The sequence below is a fragment of the Schistocerca americana genome, chromosome 5 (genome assembly GCF_021461395.2).
Source record: "Schistocerca americana isolate TAMUIC-IGC-003095 chromosome 5, iqSchAmer2.1, whole genome shotgun sequence".
Taxonomy (NCBI): Eukaryota; Metazoa; Arthropoda; class Insecta; order Orthoptera; family Acrididae; genus Schistocerca; species Schistocerca americana.
In genome coordinates, this window is record NC_060123.1 from 127,850,819 (window position 1) to 127,873,274 (window position 22,456).

Below are 22,456 nucleotides of genomic sequence, written 5' to 3' on the forward strand. Positions count from 1 at the left end.
TATTCGATGTTAACAAATTTCTCTTCTTCAGAAACGCTTTCCTTGCCATTGCCAGTCTACATTTTATATCCTCTCTACTTCGACCATTGAAGACACTATCCAATCAATTTCACTGCTCTTTCAAGACCTCAGCCATCGCTAACAGAATTATGCAAACCGCAAAGTCCTTACGTCTTCTTCCTAAATACTAATTCCCTTTCAAAATTTCCTTTCAGTTTCCTTCACAGTTTGCTGAATAACATCAGGGATAGGATACATGTGTCTCACTCCATTCTCAACAACTGCTTCTCTTTCAATTCCTTCCAGTTTTATAATTGCCATGTGGTTTCTCTACAAGTTGTAAATTACCTCTCAGTCATTGTATCGTATCCCAGCTATCTTTAAAATTTCAATGATTAAAATCCAGTCCACACTGTCAAAAGCTTTTTCTAAATTTACAAATGCTGTAAACATAAGTTTGTCTTTGTTCAACCTTTCTTCTTGGACAAGTCGTAGGGTCAGTACTGCCTCACGCGTTTCTACATTTCTGTAGAACCCAAACTGTTCCTCCCCAAGGTCAGCCTCTACCAGTGTTTCCAATCTTCTGTAAATAATTCGTGTCAATATTTTTAAACCATAACTGATGGTTTGTAGAACTTACAGCTTCCTGCACCTGGGTTCTTTGGAATTTAAATTATTATATGCTTCCTGAAATCTGAGTATATATCTTGCATATGTCTTGCACACTGAGTGGAATAGTTTTCTCATGGTTAGCTCTCCCAAGGATTCTGAGGGAACGTCCTTATTTCAGGGGACTCATTTCCACTTACATCTTTCAGTGCTGTGTCAAATTATTCTCGCATCAGCAGGTCTTCCAGCTCAACTTCACCCACTTCCTCTTCCCTTGCTATAATCAACACACTTTATATTGTGGATAACCAAGAGTGTAAGAATGCATTCTTGTTAAACAAGGAATATTGAACATCTGCCACAGTTCTGTTTAACAAGAATCCTTTTATATTATTTTCTTCAAGTTCATTTCCCTTGTAGGGACCATAACCCTCCATCTTTCAGCTTTCCCCTTCTTTATACAGCACTGGCCTTTCCCCAGTTTCAACTGAATGTTGTTAATGCTCCTTGCAAAACTCTCAACAACCTCTGGTTCTTTCAATTTATCCAAGTGTCATCATTATCTTAATTTCCTACATTTTTGCATTTTTTGAGTTCTGTCCTGCAGTTGATAACCAATAAATTGTCCAAGTTCACATCTGCCCCTGAAGATGTCTTACCCATTGAAATCTAGTTCTGAAATCTCTGTCTTACCATTACATAATCACTCTGAAACATTCCAGTGTCCATAGGTGTCTTCTACATATACCACCATCTTACATGATTCTTAAATCAAATACTGACGACGATTCAATTATGCTGTGTGCAAAATTCTACCTAGTGGCTTCCTCTTTTCATTCCTCTCCCCCAGCACATGCTGTTCTATTATTTTTCTCTTTTTTTCATACTACTGAATTCCAGCTACCCATCACAACTATATATGAACAATTTCCTTTATCTTGTCATGCATTCTGTTGATCTATGGAAATGGTACACATATATAAAGTTGTATGGCCATTGGCTTTGTGTGTATCTTTGCTACAATGAAGTATTCATAATGCTGTTCATAGTAGCTTACCCACATTCCTATTGCCTTATTCATTATTAGACCTACTCCTGCATTATCTCTGTCTGATTTTGTGTTGATAACCTTGTACTGACAGGACCACAAGTTATGTTTTTCCTGCTACTGGACTTCACTAACTCCCACTATATCTAACTTCAACCTATCCATTTCTCTTTTTAAATTCTCTAATCTGCCTACCTGACTGAGATATCTACCATGCCATGCTCCAACCCACAGAAAACCAATTTTATTTCTCCTGGTGACAAAATCCTCCTAAGTAGTCACCATCCAGGGATCCTTCCCATTCAGTGCGGCAGCATTCCCTTGGAAGAAAAAAGCCATAGCTCTGGTTTCCCCTTGCTTTCAGCCCTTTGCAGCATCAGCACAGCAAGGCCATGCTGGTTGCTGTTACAAGGGCAGATCAACCCATCAACTACTAAAAACAAGGGTAGATCAGTCAATAAACTTCTGAAAAGGCCTGGCCTCTTTACAGACACTCCTTTGTTGTGGTTGCACCTACGGTATGGCTACCTGTATCGATTGAACGTTATAGCTCATTTTAAGAAACGCAGGATCACCTTGGTACGGCTCTGGTCCTCCTATCATTTTTCCTCCTATCAAATTAAGTTTCCACCTCCCTTAACTATTTCAATAATTTCTTTTATCTCATTACACATTCTTCCAATCTCTTCGTCTGCAGAGCTCTCATGGAAATAAAACTTGTTCTATGAAGTGGAGGTTTTCTTTTCGTCTAGCTTAATAATCATAAGCCATTCACCATGCTGTTTGCAGTAGCTATACTACACTCCTATTTTCTTATTCATTATTAGCCCTTCTCCTGCAATGCCCCTTCTTGACCTACTGCCACTAATCTTGTACTCACCCGACCAGTAGTTATGCTCTTCCTCCCACTGCACTTCCTTCACTACTATATCTAATTTCAATCCACCCATTTCTCTTCACAGTTTCTCTAATCAGCCTACTTACCTGATCAAGGGATCTAACACTGCATGGTTGTGACAATACGAGTCACAGCCTCCATTTAAATACAATAAGTAATTACATATGTTATCAGAGATATGTTTTACATTGTATTTGTGTAGTGAACACACCCTCTGTAGTCTGACACCAGGCAAGGGGTGCAGGAAGGGAATCTGACAGCAAGAAGCAGACACTCAGTTGTTACCGGCTATGAGGGTAACATGTTTGTATAGTGAGAGACTGGTTGACGTGTTTTGATAAATGTGTTTTGTACAAATCAAGCTTTTACTCAACCTATCGTGACAAACAATCAAATATTTAACAGTTCATATTTTTTAAAAACTGTATGAGAACTTCATACACCCCAATCCCCACAATGCTTGATTTGTTTCTCCTAACATCAACAACCTACTAAGTAGTTATCACCTGGAGGTTTGAGTACGGAACTATTCAACTCTAGGAATCTTTTATCCAAGGGGATGCCATCATCATAATATCACGTAGTAGACCTGCATTTCCAATGTAAGTGGGGAACTGTTCCACTTTAGGAATATTTTACCCAAGGGGAGGACATAATCATAAAATCATACATTATACAGCTGCATGTCCCCAGGAAATATAATAGCTGTAATTTCCCCATACTTTCAACTGCTGCCCCTTTTCAAAGAACATATGTTTAGTCAGGTGACTCCACAAATAACCATCCCCCCCCCTCCCCCTTTCAGTGTGATTGCATCAACAGTTTGGCAATCTGCATCATTAAGATATGCAAGGCATCTCACCATGGCAAGATCCATGGTTCATGGTGGGATATCAATAGTACATAGTTATGAATTTACCTTTCAGATTCAGCTCGATGTCTAGAACCATAGAACTGTAGTTACTGTTATGGTGAATATCTTGTGAACTCTTGGAATCATGGCCGTTCTTTGCTTTTGTAGGATGATTATACACCGAGGGGACAAAAGTCATTGGATACCTCCCAATATTGTCAGGCCTCCTTTTGTCTGGCGTAGTGCAGTAACTCGACATGGCATGCACACAACAAATCAATGGAAGTTCCTGCAGAAACACTGCACAATGCTGCCTCTATAGCCGTACACAGTTGTCAACATGTTGTCAGTGCAGGATTCTGTGCAAGTATTGACCTCTCGATTACATCCCATAAATGCTCGATGGGATTCATGTCAGGAATCTGATTGGCCAAATCATTCGCTCATACTGTCGAGAATATTATTCAAATCAACTGCGAATATTTGTGGACCAGCGATGTGACGTACTGTCATCCATAAAAATCCATCGTTGTTGGGAACATGAAATCCATGAATGGCTGCAAACAGTCTCCAAGCAGCCAAATGTAACCATTTCCAGTCAATGATACATTCAGTTGGACTGGAGGACCCAGTCCATAACAATATGGAGCCACAACCAGCTTCCATAGTGCCTTGTGGACAACTTGGTTAGATAGCTTCATGTGGTCTGTGCCATACTTGAAACCTACCTTCAGTTCTTACCAACTAAAATTGGGACTCATCTGACGAGGCCACTGTTCTCCAGTCATCTAGGGTCCAACCTATATCATCATGAGCCCAGGAGAGGCACTGCAGGTGATGTTGTTCTGTTAGTAGAGACATATGCATCTGTTGTCTGAAGCCATAGACCATTAACGCCAAATTCACCAGACTGTCCTAACGGATATGTTCATCACACATATCCTACTGATTTCTGTGGTTATTTCAGTTGCTTGCGTGTTAGCACTGATAAATCTACAGAAATTCTGCTGCCCTCAGTCATTAGGTGACGGGACTGTTGGCCACCTTGTTGTCTGCGGTAAGAGATAATGACTGAAATTTCGTATTCTTGGCATACTCTTGACAACGTAGACCTCAGAATATTGAATTCCTTAAGGGTTTCTGAAATGGAACGTCCCAACAAATGACAGCTCCGTCAATGGAGCCTCCTTTTGTACCTTGTGTTTGTGATATTACTGCCATCTGTGTATGTGCATATCACTATCCCAAGACTTTTGTCACCTCACTGTTTTTGTAGTTATTCTTAAACATTAGTGACAAAATATTTTTCTTACCCTTGCTACCGCAGAAGGATCTTCATACAGTCCAGCAATAATTGCAACATGACCTGGTCTAGTCTCTGTTGGTACCCTAGTATGTGAAATACCCCAAGTTCCTCTTGTTTCCACAATAAACCTAAAGAGAGAGGGAGAGAGAAAGGAGATAATCAACATGTTTTTAACAGAACAATTATCAAACTGTACCACAGAGTACAAGAAATCCTCTATCTTACTTAAAAATATAATTCAGATAGCCTTCTTTGTACATGATAGAGATTCATGTTACATAGAAGATAAAGAGCATCACATAATAAGGAAACAATAATCTATTCTCCATTTCAGTTAATGTTCGTCATTCATCTGCAGAAATGGAGTGTAATACCAAACCCACATGAAAACCTGTTATATGCACATAACATCACATTTAGCCATGACAATGGCACTGAACAGCAGGCAGAAAAGTGCATGTCATTTAGTTGCAAATCATAGTAATAATGTATTCAACAATTTTAAATGCATGTTTCATTTTAGAAGAAGAATCTTTGATTAGACAAAATATGAAGTGATTACAATTTTTTTTATATTTATGTGGATTGTGCAATTTGGCTTACAAAACAAATATCTGATTCAGAATCAAAAAGTAGCATGGGAAATTATTGATATTAGTAATTGGCACATTCCACATCACAGAGACAGACTACATACGTGACACAATAAAAGAACTATGCCAAATTAAGCATAGACCAATGTGTGTGTGTGTGTGTGTGTGTGCGGGCGCACGTGCTAGAACCCCGAAAACTGGACTCTCTCAATAACTCGACAGTCCTGGAAACTCGACAAGCCTGACACATTTTTTGGCTTTGAAAAAAGAAACAAAACATAAACACCCACGGTATTTTTGTAAAAAGCTAATTTAATTTACAGTAATAATCATGCTCATAGACTATTACAGAGCAGTGAATAAATAGCTCTGAAGAGACTGAAATTATATTTAAATAAATCCTAAACTATCATCAAAAGAATAAAACATAAAATATTGCTGTCGCACAGTAATAGCACTTTATTTCACTTATTAATCAGCTAATTTAAGCTTACTCTGAATAAGGCTCAGGGTTCATTAAATAAAAACAATATCTCAAAGTTAATGCTTTAATACAGTTAATAAAGTTAATACAGTATGTCTAATACTTTCAGTCAAAAAGTATGTAAATAGCAGGTTTTAATTGGGTCTTACACCCTAAAAATATTTAAGTATTTGAAAATAACTAATACAGTACTATAGTAACATAGTAATACAGTACTAAACTAGTACTAATATTTTGAAACTGAAAATTTAACATTATGAATGTATTTAATTCTCTATTTTACAAAGATTTTAAATGTTGCTCTAAATGCCATTATTAGGGCTACAGTGTCTTTAGAAAAGTGTAAATGTTGACCATCTGACTGGATCACTGAATATGAAGTCATTGATGACTGGTCGGATATCCAATTCATCCAAAACATCTCAGTGGGCATGAAGAACAGCCAAGTTGCTCAATCGCTTCTGTCCCATTGTTGATAGGATATATAACTTTAGACGTCTACGGGTGCTAAATGACCATTCTGCTGTTGCTGTTGCTGTCGTGATTGGAACTACTTGCAGAAGCTTAATGCACTTCACTACTTCACATAACATTTCTCCAACTGCAGGCTCTTGTGTAATGTACTTTCTTAAATCATGCATGTTTTTAAGACTAGTTGTTTTTATTAGCGATATTGGCTAACATATTCAAGTGTAGGTGCAGTCTTTCAATGTCTAGGTCATTTTTGAAAAACTCAGTTGATTTTCCCAAATTAGTTTCACTTCTGTTTACTAAAAGGAAGCATTCTTGTTCAACTGCAATGACCTGTGTGAGTCCAGTTGAAGCAAACCGCTAAGTAATGCAAGATTGCACCATTTCACATACTTCAATGTAAATAGCTTTGTAGCATTCCTTTGGGGTTTTGAAAGTGTGCGATGAGCTGGCTTCGTTGTTTTCATACTTCTTTGGTATACTTTGATTCCGAGGAAGTGAAAAATCAACTTTTGAAGGTTTTTCTTTTAAACACAATTCCCAAAAGTGTTCAAAACTATCATGCCTTCCCTTCAATTTACAAATCAAGCCCTCATATATTTTTTCCAGATCAGCAACACGTAGACGAGGACATTGAATTTTTTCATTGACATCCTCTACTGGGCTCATTGCATGGCAATAAAGACGTAAAAAGAAATAAGTCTTGAATTGTAACACTGACTCATGGTAGCCTGCACATTTGTAACCTGCCTCTGTTTTGTCCTCTGCAGAAAATGTTACAAAAAACTCTAGAAGTTCTTCAAAGATTTTCAATATTCTCAAGATACTAGAAGCTCGCATAATCCATTGGGTCGGGCAAAGGGGTCGTACACCAGCTTGGTCGTTGGCACTCTCACAGCGTATGCTTCTGAGAAGTCAAAAGTCCCATCCCTTTGTTGGACTCCCTTAAAGTGTTTATTAGGTCCTTGGCTAAAGCCATAATATCCCTCATAGATGTAAAATCTAAACAGTGAGCAGTGCAGTGCACATAATGTGCTTTTGGTTGTAGATCCAAAACCAACTTTTTTAATCCTTTGAACTTACCTCTTATATTCGAGGCACCATCATAGAACTGTCCTCTTAAGTTATCCATTGACAAATGAAGACGAGCAAAAATGTCTTTTAAAATACTAAACAGAGTTTGTGATTCAGTGTTGGGGGCCTCGTATAAGCCAATAAAGTCTTCTTTTTTTGAAGAAAATTGTAATAGATTTTTAGCATCTGCCTCTTTGCAGGTTTTGCAGAAAACTTTTTCGGTAGATGCTTCATATTCTAGCCATGTATATTTGATCCACCAAGACTGCTGACATGATTTTCCCTTACTGGATTTTCCAGGTTTCAGCTGTGAACAGTTCTCGCCTGAAGATGACGAAGCAATTGATGACACAGTAATTGCTGGAGGCTGACTTGCAGTGTCATCAACTTCCAATCGCGGCTTTTTGGAAACAAATTTATCCATTGCAAACTTAATTCACAACACTAAGAGACTAAAGTAAACGAATAAAATATAGTCAATATAAAATAGTCCACTACGCACTAAAGTCCGAACACTAAACATGTCTGCAGCATGCACTGAACGAAACTATCCACACTAAATGACTGCAACAGCAGGGTGGGGTTTATATAGAGCGCGGAATCGTAATGTCTCGAAGCATCAAGGTGATGCAAGGCAGAGGGTTCCAGGCACTTCTGCTCCAGTCCTTTTGATGTCGCTGCGCCGGGCTTTACCCGAAGGTTCACAAGCCAGGACAAATTTTAAGTGTGCCCGCAGCACCGTGACACTATCAAGATTCACAACACTCTTTTTCAGTTAACCTGCTTACTACCATAATAATTATTTGTTTTAACTCATCACTGAATGTATATTAAAAGGTAACTATCATCAAACAAGGAAAATAAAAAATTCCAAAATAATTTTATGATTTTACAAAGCATAATATAGCTAATAATTTTCTTAAATTATTGGGAGGGGGGCTCTGTCACCCCCCCCCCCCCAAACGAATTTTTGAGGGGGCTTGCATGCCCTCAGGCCCCATGGAATCGGCACCTGCGACGATGTGTATGACTGTACAGCTGACACTGTTCTTTTAGAGAAGCTTAGGTATTGCAGTATTGGTGATGTACCTTGCAGATGGTTTTCATCTTACATGAGTAACAGAAACACGTATTCTTATTTTTTTATTTATGTTTTAAATTAGAAGACACCCAGTTAAAAAGCTAGAGGGGATATACCGAGCCATTGCTTCAGAGTGGAGTGATAAATGCTGTGACTATAACAACACAGATCAGTAATGAATCAACTTCTGCTTTACATAATTACCTCTAACTACATGTTAGTAACAATAAGGAACCTGATCAGAGTACATTTGAATATCCAACCCAGATGTTTACACTATGTAGCTATTAGTGTCCTTAAGGCAAGCATCTTCAAAGATAGTTGTGTTGGGAATAAATATGAATGGCCTGCTAACAAAACCACTCTGCAAACAGCTTTGTGGGACAATGAGTGCAATACTCTTGGCTGAAAGTTTTATGAATCACCATCCAAGCCCAAGCGTGATTGTGTTCTATGAGTAGGTTTTGTCAGAGGTCCTAGTGACTGGTGAGTGTTCCCAGCTTCTGTGTTCTGTACCTGCACATTGCACATTAATACACGATGTTTGCCTAAATAATCAACAACATGTGCCGCAATGAACATTAAAATCTGCAGCAGAATGTGTGCTGTTTTGAAGACTGTGTGCCAGACTCAGACTTTAGCCAAGAACCTTCATTTTCACAGGTATTATTCTTACTGACTGAGCTACAGTATGTGATCAAAAGTATCCGGACACCCCAGAAACATACGTTTTTCATATTAGGTGCATCGTGCTGCCACCTACTGACAAGTACTAGATAGCAATAACCTCAGTAGTCATTAGACACCGTGAGAGAGCAGAATGGGGCACTCCACGGAAATCACGGACTTCGAACGTGGTCAGGTGATTGGGTATCACTCGTGTCATACGTTTGTATACAAGATTTCCACACTCCTAAACACTCCTAAGTCCACTGTTTCCGATGTGATAGTGAAGTGGAAATGTGAAGGGATACGTACAGCACAAAAGTGTAGAGGCTGACTTCTTCTATTGACTGACAGAGACCACTAACAGTTGATGAGGGTCATTGGTTGGTTGGTTTAAAGGCGGGAAAAGGGACCAAACTACGAGGTCATCAGTCCCTTGTTCCTAATAAAACAATGCCACAAGTGTGAGAATAAAAAGGACGAAACAGAAAGAAAGGAAAAGCCACAAGAATGAAGGGAAGGCAACAAACACTAAAAGGAACAAAAGAGGACAAGAAAACAACAGAGAGATGCTAGAAACAGAAGAGAGTAAAACATGAAAGCAGAATACAGTGGTTGGCCAACCACGAGAATAAAAAGGGAAAGCCTGCCACTCTGTAACACATTAAAACCTAAAAAAAAAATGGTTCAAATGGCTCTGAGCACTATGGGACTTAACATCTGTGGTCATCAGTCCCCTAGAACTTAGAACTACTTAAACCTAACTAACCTAAGGACATCACACACATCCATGCCCGAGGCAGGATTCGAACCTGCGACCGTAGCAGTCCCGCGGTTCCGGACTGAGCGCCTAGAACCGCTAGACCACCGCGGCCGGCTTTAAAACCTCCACCCTAAAAACACTATGGTGGAGGACACAGAGGGACAAAGGACATGTGCTAAAACCTACAGAGAACTATAAAACCCACTCTCATGGATAAAACGTAAAACTAGAGTTGCTGTGGAGGCATTGCTGCCCAACACCGAAGGTAGGGTGCTGGGAAAGTTAAAAGTCTGCTGTAGAGCGGCCAAAAGTGGGCAATCCAGCAAGGGGTGGACAACTGTCATTTGGGAGCCACAGCGACACTGACGTGGGTCCTCGCGATGGAGTAGGTAACCATGCGTTAGCCATGTGTGGCCAATGCAGAGCCGGCAGAGGACAACTGATTCCCTGCGAGAGGCCTGCACAGAAGACTTCCGCACCTTCATAGTCTCCTTAATGACACACAGTTTGTTGTGCGTGCTGTTATGCCATTCCGTCTCTCAAAGCAGCAAAACCCTGCGGTGAAGATGGAACGCAAGTCAGCTTCAGAGACGCCTAAATCCAGAAGCAGTTTCTGTGTCGCCTGTTTGGCCAGCCTGTTGGAAAGTTCTTTGCCGTGGATTCCGATGTGTCCTGGGGTCCACATAAACACCACGGAACGGCGGGACTGTTCCAGGCCATATATGGACTCCTGAATGGACGCTACCAGAGGGTGGCGAGGATAGCACTGGTCGATAGCTTGTAGGCTGCTCAGTGAGTCAGTGCACAGGAGAAATGGCTCGCCAGGGCATGAGCATATGTACTCAAGAGCACGAGATATGGCCGCCACCTTTGCAGTGAAAACACTTCTGCCAACTGGCAAGGAGTGCTTCTCAATATGTCCTCCATGAACATATGCAAAGCCTACGTGACCATCAGCCATTGAGCCGTCGGTGTAAACCATTTCAGAGCCCCGGAACACGTCAAGAATTGAGAGGAAGTGACAGCGGAGAGCGGCGGGGTTAAGGGAGTCCTTAGGGCCATGCAAAAGGTCCACACAAAGCTGCAGCCGAGGTGCACACCACGGAGGCATACGCGAACAGACAGCAAGTAGAGGTGGTAAAGGGAAGGACTCCAGTTCGGAGAGAAGGGACCACATACAAACCACAATTATTAGCCCCAATCTGGGATGCCAACACAGGAGATGGACTGCCACGAGCAGGAAAAGGAGACAGTAATTTGGATGCTCAGGGGAACTATGAATGTGTGCTGTGTAAGTGGCGGGCAGTTGCGCACATCTGATCTGCTGTGGAGGGACACCAGCCTCCACCAGTACGCTGGTCACCGGACTTGTCCTAAAAGCTCCTGTCGCTAATCGAACCCCACAGTGGTGCACAGTGTCGAGTAAATGCAATGCTGAAGGAGCTGTCGAACCATAAACCACACTCCCATAGTCAATTCTGGATTGGATAAGGGCTCTGTAGAGCTGCAGCAGCGTACAGGAATCTGCACCCCAATTGGTGTTGCTCAGGCAACGGAGGGCATTGAGGTGCTGCCAGCACTTCTGCTTAAGCTGGCGAAGATGAGGGAGCCAAGTCAATCGAGCGTCAAAAACCAGTCCTAGGAACTGATATGTCTCCACTACAGTGAGTGGATTGCCATTAAGGTAAAGTGTGGGTTCTAGATGAATGGCCGACAGAAGTGCATGACACACAACTTTGCGGCTGAAAACTGGAAGCCGTGGGCTAGAGCCCATGACGGCACCTTGTGGATGGCTCCCTGGAGGCGCCGCTCAGCAACAACAGTAGTGGAGCAGCAGTACAAAATGCAGAAGGTGTCTGCATACAGAGAACATGAGACGGAGGGCTCGACAGCTGCTGCTAGACCGTTAATGGCCACTAAAAATGGAGAGACACTTAATACAGAGGCCTGTGGGACTCAATTCTCTTGGATATGGATAGAACTATGGTAGTCACCAACTTGGACACGGGAAGTACAGAGAGACAGGAAGTTTTGGATAAAAATCGGGAGTGGTCCGCAGAGACCCCACTCATCCAATGTGGCAAGGATATGATGACACCAAGTCGTGTTGTATGCTTTACGTAAGTCAAAAAAGACGGCAATCATGGGTTGCCATCTAGAAAAGGCTGTTCGGATGGCAGACTCGATGGACACAAGATTATCAGTGGTAGAGTGACCCTGGCGGAAGCCGCACTGACATGGAGCCAGCAAGCCATATGACTCCAGGACCCAACCCAACCGTCGACATACCATACGTTCCAGCAGCTTACAAAGAACATAGGTGAGGCTGATGGGCCGATAACTATCTGCATCAAGCGGTTTTTACTGGGTTTGAGCACTGGAATGATGGTGCTCTCCCACCATTGCGACAGAAAGACGCCATCGCACCAGATCCAGTTGAAGATGACGAGAAGATGTCACTTGTAGTCAGATGAGAGACGTTTAATCATCCGGCTGTGGATGGTATCAGGCCCAGGAGCTGTGTCGGGGCAATGTGCAAGGGCACTGAGGAGCTCTCACTCTGTAAATGGGGTGTTACAGGATTCACTGCAGCATGTAGTGAATGAGAGGACGTTCCCTTCCAGCCGGCGTTTGAGTGTGCAAAAGGCTGGGTTGGTTGTTTGAGGTTAAAGGGACCAAACAGCAAGGTCATCAGTCCCTTGTTTCAAATAGACTCCATTCTGCTAACGGGACATCTCAGTATAGTCAGAAAAATAAAACGGATAAAGGGGAAACGTAAAAGGGCAGTCACGTTGTCATTAGTAAAAACAAATGAGGGAAGTTGGCAAGAGAACGAACCCAACACTATGCTGAAACAGCATAGGCAAGACCACCTGTGACTTAAAAGGTACAACTGCTATAATGCAGAAAGTACGTATGGGAATAGAAAAACTAACCAAGCCTTAAAAAGAAGGGGTAAAAACAGAGTAAAAGGGAAAGAAAAGAGGATTCCGGTCAGGGAGATGAATCGGGAATCTCTGAACACTGCCTACAGTGGGAGACACCCAAACACTCACCGCCCTGCCCCAACACCAGAGGGAGATTAAAAACTTTAAAACTGAGAATAAAAACCACTCTCCCGGAGGAAACCTAGAACCAGAGAGACCATCCGGGAATCGTCAGCCAACATCAAAGGTAAAGTGTGGGGGAGTCTGTACTTAGCACGCAGAGCCAAAAGAAGGGGGCATTCAACCAAAATGTGGGCCACTGACTGGAAGGCTCCACAACCACATAGCGGGGGTGGCTCATCACGTAAAAGGAAACCATGGGTCAGCCTGGTATGGCCAATGCGGAGACGACACAGTGTGGTCGAGTCCTTGCGGGAGAGGCTAAAGGAAGAACGCCATGGGCCTGTATTCACCTTAATGGCACGAAGTTTATTAGACAGTGGAGTAGCCTCCCAAGAATTGGCCCATGACTGTGCAAAGTGGGATTTGATGTGAAGCCGTAAATCCGCTGTAGGAGGGGTTACAGAAAACGGGGGGTAAGTAACTGCTCCCCCAGCCAAACGATCAGCGAGCTCATTACCCGGGATACCCACATGGCCCGGGACCCATAGGAAGTCAATGGAACAAGCAGCACGGTGAAGATCAGCGAGATGGTCATGGATGGCAGAGACCAAGGGATGGCGCGAAAAACACCGGTCAATAGCAAGAAGGCCACTCATCGAGTCCGTACATAACAAAACGCGGTTGTGTTGGGATTGTTTAATAAAGGTAAGGGCCCGGGAAATTGCCATCAATTCCGCAGTAAACACCCCACATGAGGGTGGCAGTAGATGATTTTCCGTTCCAACAAAGGACGTGAAGGCATACCCAACATGATCAGCAGATTTAGAGCCATCAGTGTAAAAAACAACAGCATCCCGAAACTCCCATAAAATTTGGCGGAAAAAGGAACGGAACACCACCGGGGGGATGGAATCTTTCGGACCGCGGCGGAGATCCATCCGAATTCGAGGCCGAGGAACTAACCAAGGAGGGGTGGAGGGGAGGGAGCGAGGAAGACAGGACAAAGAAGGAAGCCGAAAATCACGGGTAAGAGACGCAAGGCGCAGCCCAACCGGTAAACCCGCCCGAGGGCGGGAGTCAGGCGGGCGACGTCCATGGTCTGGGAATAGGATAGAATAGGAAGGATGAGCGGGAGAAGAACGGATAGTAAGGGCATAAGACACCAGAAGCTGGGACCGCCGAACAGAAAGAGGGGGGGCAAAAGGCTGGGGGTAATTCTCCGACACAAAGGCTCGAGCAAAGTGCTAGGCAATCGTGTTTTCGTCAGTACATAACTTGCCATTTATGGTAGCACCGGGGACAGCTGTTTGGGCCTGGTACCTGAAAAGACGTTTGATCTTTGCCCAGACTTGGGAAGGTGACGTGTGGCACCCAATGGTGGAGACGAATCTCTCCCAACACTCCTTCTTCCATTGTTTGATGAGGTAGCGAACACAGGCATGGAGCCATTTAAAGGCTACGAGGTGCTCCAGGGAAGGGTGCAGCTTATGCCACTGTAGAGCTCACCAACGCTCCTTAATTGATTCAGCGACTTGCGGCATCCACTAAGGCCTGTCTTATGCCTTGGGCACCCTAAAGAGCGAGGGATCGCATTTTCTGCCTCAGAAACTGTGGTGCCACCGCCAGACACCACACTTGCTAGGTGGTAGCCTTTAAATTGGCCGCGGTCCGTTAGTATACGTCGGACCCGCATGTCGCCACTATCAGTGATTGCAGACCGAGTGCCGCCACACGGCAGGTCTAGAGAGACTTCCTAGCACTCACCCCAGTTGTACAGCCGACTTTGCTAGCGATGGTTCACTGACAAATTACGCTCTCATTTGCCGAGACGATAGTTAGCATAGCCTTCAGCTATGTCATTTGCTACGACCTAGCGAAGCGCCATTACCAGTTACTATTGATGCTGTAAAACATGTACTGTCAAGAGCGATGTTCACCATTTATGGATTAAAGTTAAGTATTCCAACAACTACGTACATTTTTTTGCTAGTCTCATTTCCTTGACCTGTTCCAGACCTCACGCCAGCCTGCGTGAGCTAAAACGCGTGCCTTTCGGCTTCCTCTCATAGTGGGTTGGCTGTCTTGCCAATCCACAACAGAAACAATTGTGCTAGTCACCTGCTCACCCATCACATCGATGTTACCGTGTGGGGGAGATTCAGCGGTGACAGCAGAAGTGAAAGCTCTCCAGTCCGCCTTGTTCAAAGCCCATATGGGCAGGTGTCCGTGTGCCTGACGCTGGGGTCATGACAGGAAGATGGGGAAGTGGTCACTACCACACAGGTCGTCATGTGCTCTCCAGTGGATAGATGGGAGAAGTCCTGGGATGCAAATTGATAAATCAATGGCTGAGTAACAACCACAAGCCACAACTGATATGTGTGGTGGCCCCAGTATTTAAGAGGCAGAGGTCGAATTGCAACAGTAAAGTTTCGACATCTCTGCCTTGGCCAGTAAGCATGGTACCACCCCACAAGGGGTTTTGGGCATTAAAATCTCCCAGAAGTAGGAAAGGTTTAGGCAGTTGATCAATCAGTGCAGCTAATACATTCAGGGGTACTGCACCATCTGGAGGAAGATGTACATTGCAGACAGTTATTCCCTGTGTCGTCCTTATTCTGACAGCCACAGCTACAAGAGGGGTTTCAAGGGGCACATGTTCACTACAGACCAAGTTTAGGACATAAACGCAAGCTCCACCTGACACTCGATTATAGTCAGTACGGTTCCTGTAATATCCCTTACAGCCGCCGAGGGCAGGGGTCTGCATTGCTGGGAACCAGGTTTCCTGGAGGGCAATGCAGATAGCAGGTGTAAAGCTTAACAGTTGCTGTAGCTCAGCCGGGCGTTGGAAAAAACCGCCGCAATTCCACTGGAGGGTGACATCATGAGACTGGGAAGGCATGGAACATTCAATGAGGCAGTTTACACCTCAGAGTAACCTGCTGCCACCGATATATTGCCTGAGCAGTGTAGTGCCCCCAGAATTTTTATGAAAGTCTGGAGACACTTGTGTTCCAACTGTTTCGAACACGCGTTATTTTAAAGCAGGGTGTAAGGATGAGCATGGGATACTGCATCCATTTATTGTTTGTGCAGGCAAAACTGGAAGGGAGATAATTCGTCGGCGCAGGCAAGTGTTCAGCACGACCTGCAAAGAATAATTAAACACGGCCCGGAAGCCCCGTGGCCGGCTGCAAAGAGTAATGTAACTTTGTACTGTTGAAAAACAAATGGAGTGACTCGAGATAGTGACTGTTTTTTAGATGTTGAACTGCTGTTGAGAGTACGTGGACTGGACGTGGATAGTCAGCCACCATAAAAGCTTATGTATTAATTGTGCTCAAAAATGTGTAATTAACTAATTCTGGGTGCCCGGTAATGTGTGGGCTTACGTAATGAAGTTTTTTTTTTTTTTTTTTTTTGTACAAAGTGGAAATAAATATGTTATGGTGCATTTAATGATATTCCAAGAGTAGGGTATTTTTAAAATAAGAAGAGAGAGAGAGCGAGAGAGTGAAAATTTCCTCTTCCTAGCAGTGAAATCTTTGCAGAAGCATCCTGTGCTAGCAGAAGACATCGGTGCTGCAAGAAAGCAGAACCAGCATTCTTCAACAAGTTAAGTCCAGGAAAAGGCTTAACATTACACCGGGCCACTGCAAGAACGTGGCGACTGTGATAGGGCCTGAGAAAGAAGGGAAAATATTAAAGAAGTTATAAGAAAAAGAAAAGAAAGGAAAAAAAAGGGTTGGGAGTTGCCATAGCAACCGATAACAGAGAGGCTGAAGAGCGATTCCACGATACTTATCCAGAAATATTGTGTTGATAAATGGTGAAATGATTAAGGGAATCAAGAAAATCGCAAAACACTGCAACTCAAATTGCCGATGCCGCTGTCTACAAACACCGCCGCCGCCGCACACCGCCGCCGACGCACACCGCCGCCGACGCACACCAATGCCGACGCCAATGCACACCAATGCCGACGTACACCAGCGCCGACGTACACCAGCGCCGACGTACACCAACGCCGACGTACACCAACGCCGACGTTGCATCACACTAATGCTGACGTGGCCGTCCACAAAAGCCAACGCTGTCGTCCACCTACACCGATGTCGCCTTCCACCGATGCCGGGTGAGCAACTACTGACCTTTGATTGTTTGTGAAGTGTGGGGTGTTGTGGAAATAAGCGAATGTACTTTTAATTATAACTAGATTAAAGGCAAAACAAAACACAATGGAAAAGGAACCTCAATCCGTACAGTCTATTGGGGCTATGGGGATTGAAAAACACGGGCCAGATTTAGGCGAATTAATGAGGTTTACCAAAGCGCAGTTTGAATCACAAAACACAAAACTAGAGACTCAAGTTAATACCCTAAGTAATCAGATGCAAGAATGGAAAAAAGAATTGTCCGATTCCCTGAGTGAACAGACAAATATTTTATTTAAGGATTTAGAACAAAGAAATGAAGCTAAACTAAAAGGATTAGTTCAAGAATTACAGTGTGATGTAGACTGTAAATGTAGTAATTTGGAAATACAATTTAACGAAAAATACGACAAAATGTATGTAATGTTACATTTGATGTGGTCGAACAAGAATTAACTACGCTAAAAACCAATGTCCAGAAACAAGATAAGTTGCTCCCACTAGTACAAGTGCAAATTTCAGGGGTCAAATCACGGGTGGAAACCGTAGAACAGAACTTCAAAGAAAAGTTAATGACTGCAGAGCTTATAAAATAGTAACTTCCAATTTAGGTAACACCAAGAAAGACTTAGAAACGTTGAAGAAAGAATTCAAGCTTATGCAGGAGAAACTAGAGAAAGATACAGTTTCCCAAAATATTGTATTAAATAAGGACATGATAACTTATTTGCAATGGGGATCAAATTCAGGCTTGTTGAGACAGTTTCCTAAATTCAAACCAGACGGGGAGGTACACCCCGCCCATTTCTTAAAACAGTTTAACCAAGCCAATAATGTTAAGGATACAAAACGATATGTACAAAAACCCCAGGGACATTGACGTTCTGTGTCAACGGGCGGAGTGACATCCGCCGGTTCCCGAGTTGGGTTCGGTGTTACTTCCACATTAGTTTTCCTACACCGAACTCCCTTCAAATCTTCGACTATCCTGTAATCTATTTAGAGCCCTTAAGCTATCCTATCATATTAGTATTCAAAGAGACCAATTATGACTACACGATTATGACTAATTTAAGGAGTCACAATAAACAGTAACATCTAAGCACGAGATAAAACTAACAGGGTAATATTCTAACAGGAGATATAATATGATGGTACTGTTTAGGAAGAATGATACCTAGATGGCATAAACTGAACATGTATATGAAATATAAAGTGAAGTGACTAACTGAATAACTATTTGATTATATTGTATATGATTTCTATTTTTATAGAATGTTTTATATTTTTTGTAAAGTGTGATGTGATAGGGGAGGGTTTATATCTAATTTTGAAAGGGGTGGGTAGCATAGGCACAGACACGACCTACACACCACGCCCTTCATACAAACCTCACAGACAAGTGTGACTGGTTATTCATCATTTGCCATTCCATAGGAGTTGCCAAGATCTTTTCTTCGGGGACTTCAAAGGTAATGGTGAGAATGTCCATTCTGCAGGAGACGTCAAGCATCATACCTCCTCCGGCTTCTCACTTAAGTACCGGCGAAGTGGGGATCCTGGGGAAGGGGGATGGGAAGGGTTTCCTGTCTTTGGGGCTTTCTTCTTTTCTTCGGTCTTAGCAACAAATTCTTTTATTTCCTCTCTTACTTCTCTTAAGAGTACCAATCCATCTTTCCCTCTGTCCACATTCATATACTTCTATCGCTGAAGTCCTTCTCTTTTCCGTGATTTCTAAAAATCTTCAACTAAGAACCTTAGTGGGCCAAAGAATCAGGACGCATGATCACACTTCCACACTCAAACAATTAAATACAAAGACGCAGACAGGTAATACACAGGGAGACGTAACAACCGTCGCAGATAAGGAGGGAGGTAGTGCTCAGGAAGGGCTCGAGCACATGTGCTAAGTAATGAAGGTTATACATCTCAAGTGAAATGGTATAGTAAGCTTAAGCTAAAGGAACAAGGGGGGACGAAGTGTATATCCGCCTGTGTTCATAGCTATAGTAGTACAAAGTAATATGAATGGAGATAAAAAGAAATAGATATTAAGCCAGACATATCGAGTCAAATAAGCTTCTGATGAATAATATGATTGTGCAGACCGAATAGCCCGATGAAAAGAAATAAAGTTACAACCATGGACGAAACATATTTAGTTATTAAGGCTATATAAGTGGGCTGTAAGCAATGAACAAGCGAAGAATTTAAGCAGGTAGGCTGAAGGATTCAGGAGGAGCAAAGGAGAGGTAGACAGAAATTTTACCAGGAAATTTTAAATAAAATAGTGAGCAGAGGAGTACGAAAGAGGCAAGACTAGCAATCATTGTTAGAGAAGATAGGGAGGGCGCATCCGATGTAGATGAAATGAGAGAAAGAGAGACAGGTAGGCAGACCCAGAGGAGGCTGACCTACACTGTGCGGGCAGGGGCACCAAAAACGCAATTGACCTGTACCATAGTTTAGCATAAATGGAAGGGGTGTACCTACCCAAGGATGAGGAAGAAGATTTTTTCATAGTATCAACCATTACGTAGACTGGAACCCAAAGGGAAAGGGTAGCATAGTGACCTGAGATTGTAGTGGAAAGTTTCTCCTGGTAAATTTGAATTCTGAAATTTTTTTAAATAGAAAAGGCGAGTCCTGCGCGAGGAGATAGGAAAAAGAGAAAACCCCAGTACAACTAATTTTTCTTAGACCCGGAAAACCAATGGTTATCATTGCAACAGCTTCTAAAAAATAAAAAAAAATAAAAAAGTAAAGACTCGACTCAGAATAACGCCTGAACTTTGAAACTGGCTAAGGGGAGGGACTTATTTTGGCTCAATCCTGGAAGCAAGAGTAGATAAATCTATTGGAAATAGCTAATACTTGTTGTACTATTAGTTTATCATATTACTATGTCTATGAAAGATGTTACCAACAGCTTAATGAAATACCGGAGATGGAAGAGAGTTTTTGTACCTAATGCTTTTATGTAGTACAAAGTAACAAGATAAATGTTAAGAAAAAAAATTATTAAAATATATGTTGTGTGCAAAATAACTAGTGTTTGAGCTAAGGGGAGGGATATGAAGTGCCCCCAGAATTTTTACGAAAGTCTGGAGACACTTGTGTTCCAGCCGTTTCGAACACACGTTATTTTAAAGCAGAGCATAAGGATGAGCATGGGATACTGCACCCATTTATTGTTTGTGCAGGCGAAAGTGGAAGGGAGATAATTCGTCGGTACTGGCAAGTGTTCAGTGCAAACTGCCGAGAATAATTAAATACGGCCCGGAAGCTCCGTGGCCTGGATGCAAAGAGTAATGTAACTTTGTGTTGTTGAAAAACAAATGGAGTGACTCGAGATAGTGACTGTTTTTTAGACATTGAACTGCTGTTGAGAGTATGTGGACTGTGTAGCTGTTTTTACGGATGGGTCGAAACAAGGGGATTCCGTTGGTTGCTCAGTTGTTTTTCTGGATCGTGTCCTCAAGGTCCGACTGCTCAGACTTTTACTGTCTTTGATGCAGAATTGTCTGCGATCCTGCGGGCACTGGAGCTGATGAGACATTCTTCCTCTCCTAAATTTCTTGTCTGTTCCGATTCACTCAGTACCCTTCACTCATTGCAACGTTTGTATCCGGCAGACAAAATAGTCCAGACCATCCAGGATGCCCTCCTCCGACTACAGCGACTGGGGAAGGTTGTAGCTTTCTGCTGGGTTCCAGGGCATGTCGGCATTGCTGGAAATGAAAGGGCAGATCTCGCAGCCAAGGAGGCGTGTCTCGATCCACAAGTATCTCAGTGTGCTATCCCCCTGCATGCACTCACCTTGCTGTTGAGCTCACTAGTCATGCGTCGGTGGGAGGATGAATGGCTGGAAGTGACTGACAATAAGCTCCGTATAGTCAAGCCCACAACGCGTGTGTGGTGTACTTCATCTCAGCCCCATCGACGGGACGAGGTTCTCCTCACTCGGCTTCAAATAGGCCACAGCCCTATGACGCATGGCTTCCTGCTCCGGCGAGAGGACCGTCCAATGTGTGGTGCTTGCGGCGTCCAGGTCACTGTGCGCAACGTTTTATTGGATTGTGTTTTATTTTATGACCAGCAGGCCGCGGCTGACTTGCCAGCGGACCTGCCATCTCTTTTAGGCAACACTTGGACGAATGTGGTTAAAGTTTTAAAGTTCTGTGCCATGTCAAATGTTTTTACAAAGATTGTAGGGAGAGGATTTTAATTTGCTCACTGTGTGACAAGCTTGCCCATATTTTATGTAAGTGGCCAGCCAATGACAATTTCCTGTGGCATTCTTGTTGCTGTGCTTCAGTTTTATTAGGTCTGTCCACATTCGTTCCTTTTAATGTGTGGCAGGGTGCTGATGACCTCGATGTTGAGTGCCCATAAGCCCCAACACACACACACACACACACACACACACACACACACACACAGTACATGGACTGGACATGGATAGTCAGCCACCATAATAGCTCATGTAGTAATTGTGTTCAAAAATGTGTAATTAACTGACTCTGGGTGCCCGGTAATGTGTGGGCTTACGTAATAAAGTTTAGTTGTTTTTTTGTACAAAGTGGAAATAAATATGTTCTGGTGCATTGAATGATATTCCAAGAGTAGTGTATTTTTTAAATAAGAAGAGAGAGAGAGTGAAAATTTCCCCTTCCTAGCAGTGAAATCTTCGGAGAAGCGTCCGGTGCTAGTAGAAGACATCGGCACTGCAAGAAAGCAGAACCAGCACTCTTTAACAATCAAGTCCATGAAAACGCTTAACATTACACAGGGCCACCGCAGCAGTCTATATCCATTGTGTCTCAGGGTCTGGCAAGATCTTGGTCCTCAGCGGACACCAAAATCTCCACCCCATCCTCAGCCGCAGACCTTGTAGGTAGCGGTGGTGTGGGTGCCACCGAAACTTCCTTGGTCTTAGGGGGTTTTCTTTTTGGATTTCTCTTGCTGCTCCTTGGGTTTCCCTGGCTGGGAGGACTTCACTGGCTCAGTCTCCAGGACTGAGGAAGAACATGAAGCCCTACGACCAGCTGCTTTTGCGCTCTTCAGCCACTGGCGGGTGTCATCTTTCCCACTAGAAGAAACCTGGGAAGGGAGTAATCCAAGAGACCCCTTCCTAGCGAGAGAAGCTGGAGAAGACTTACGATTCTCTGGCTTAGAAGTGGGGACGGATGTCCCCGATGGTTGGGGGGTTGTTGCTCCTGAAGTAGGTGGTGCAGGAGCAACAGGGAGGGAAATGCCCCCCCCCCCCACCACCACCATCAAGGGGGCATGTGCAGTCTTCCAGCTCCGAGAGGTGACCTGGGTTGGCAGAGTTGATGTTGGATGAAATGTACACCTCTCCGCTCTAAATTAGCATGCAACTCATCGTCGGATTGCAAAAGA

General features: G+C 43.3%; 1 protein-coding gene across 1 annotated transcript in view; it reads right to left on the reverse strand.

The window, feature by feature from the left end:
* The window catches only part of LOC124615630 (GPI ethanolamine phosphate transferase 1), a 264,269-nt gene that overhangs the window by 236,678 nt on the left and 5,135 nt on the right, over positions 1–22,456 (reverse strand). Inside the window, exon 2 of the mRNA XM_047143638.1 lies at positions 4,722–4,842. Within this exon, the coding sequence (XP_046999594.1) occupies positions 4,722–4,842 (121 nt within the window). The remainder of the gene's footprint in view (positions 1–4,721; positions 4,843–22,456) is intronic.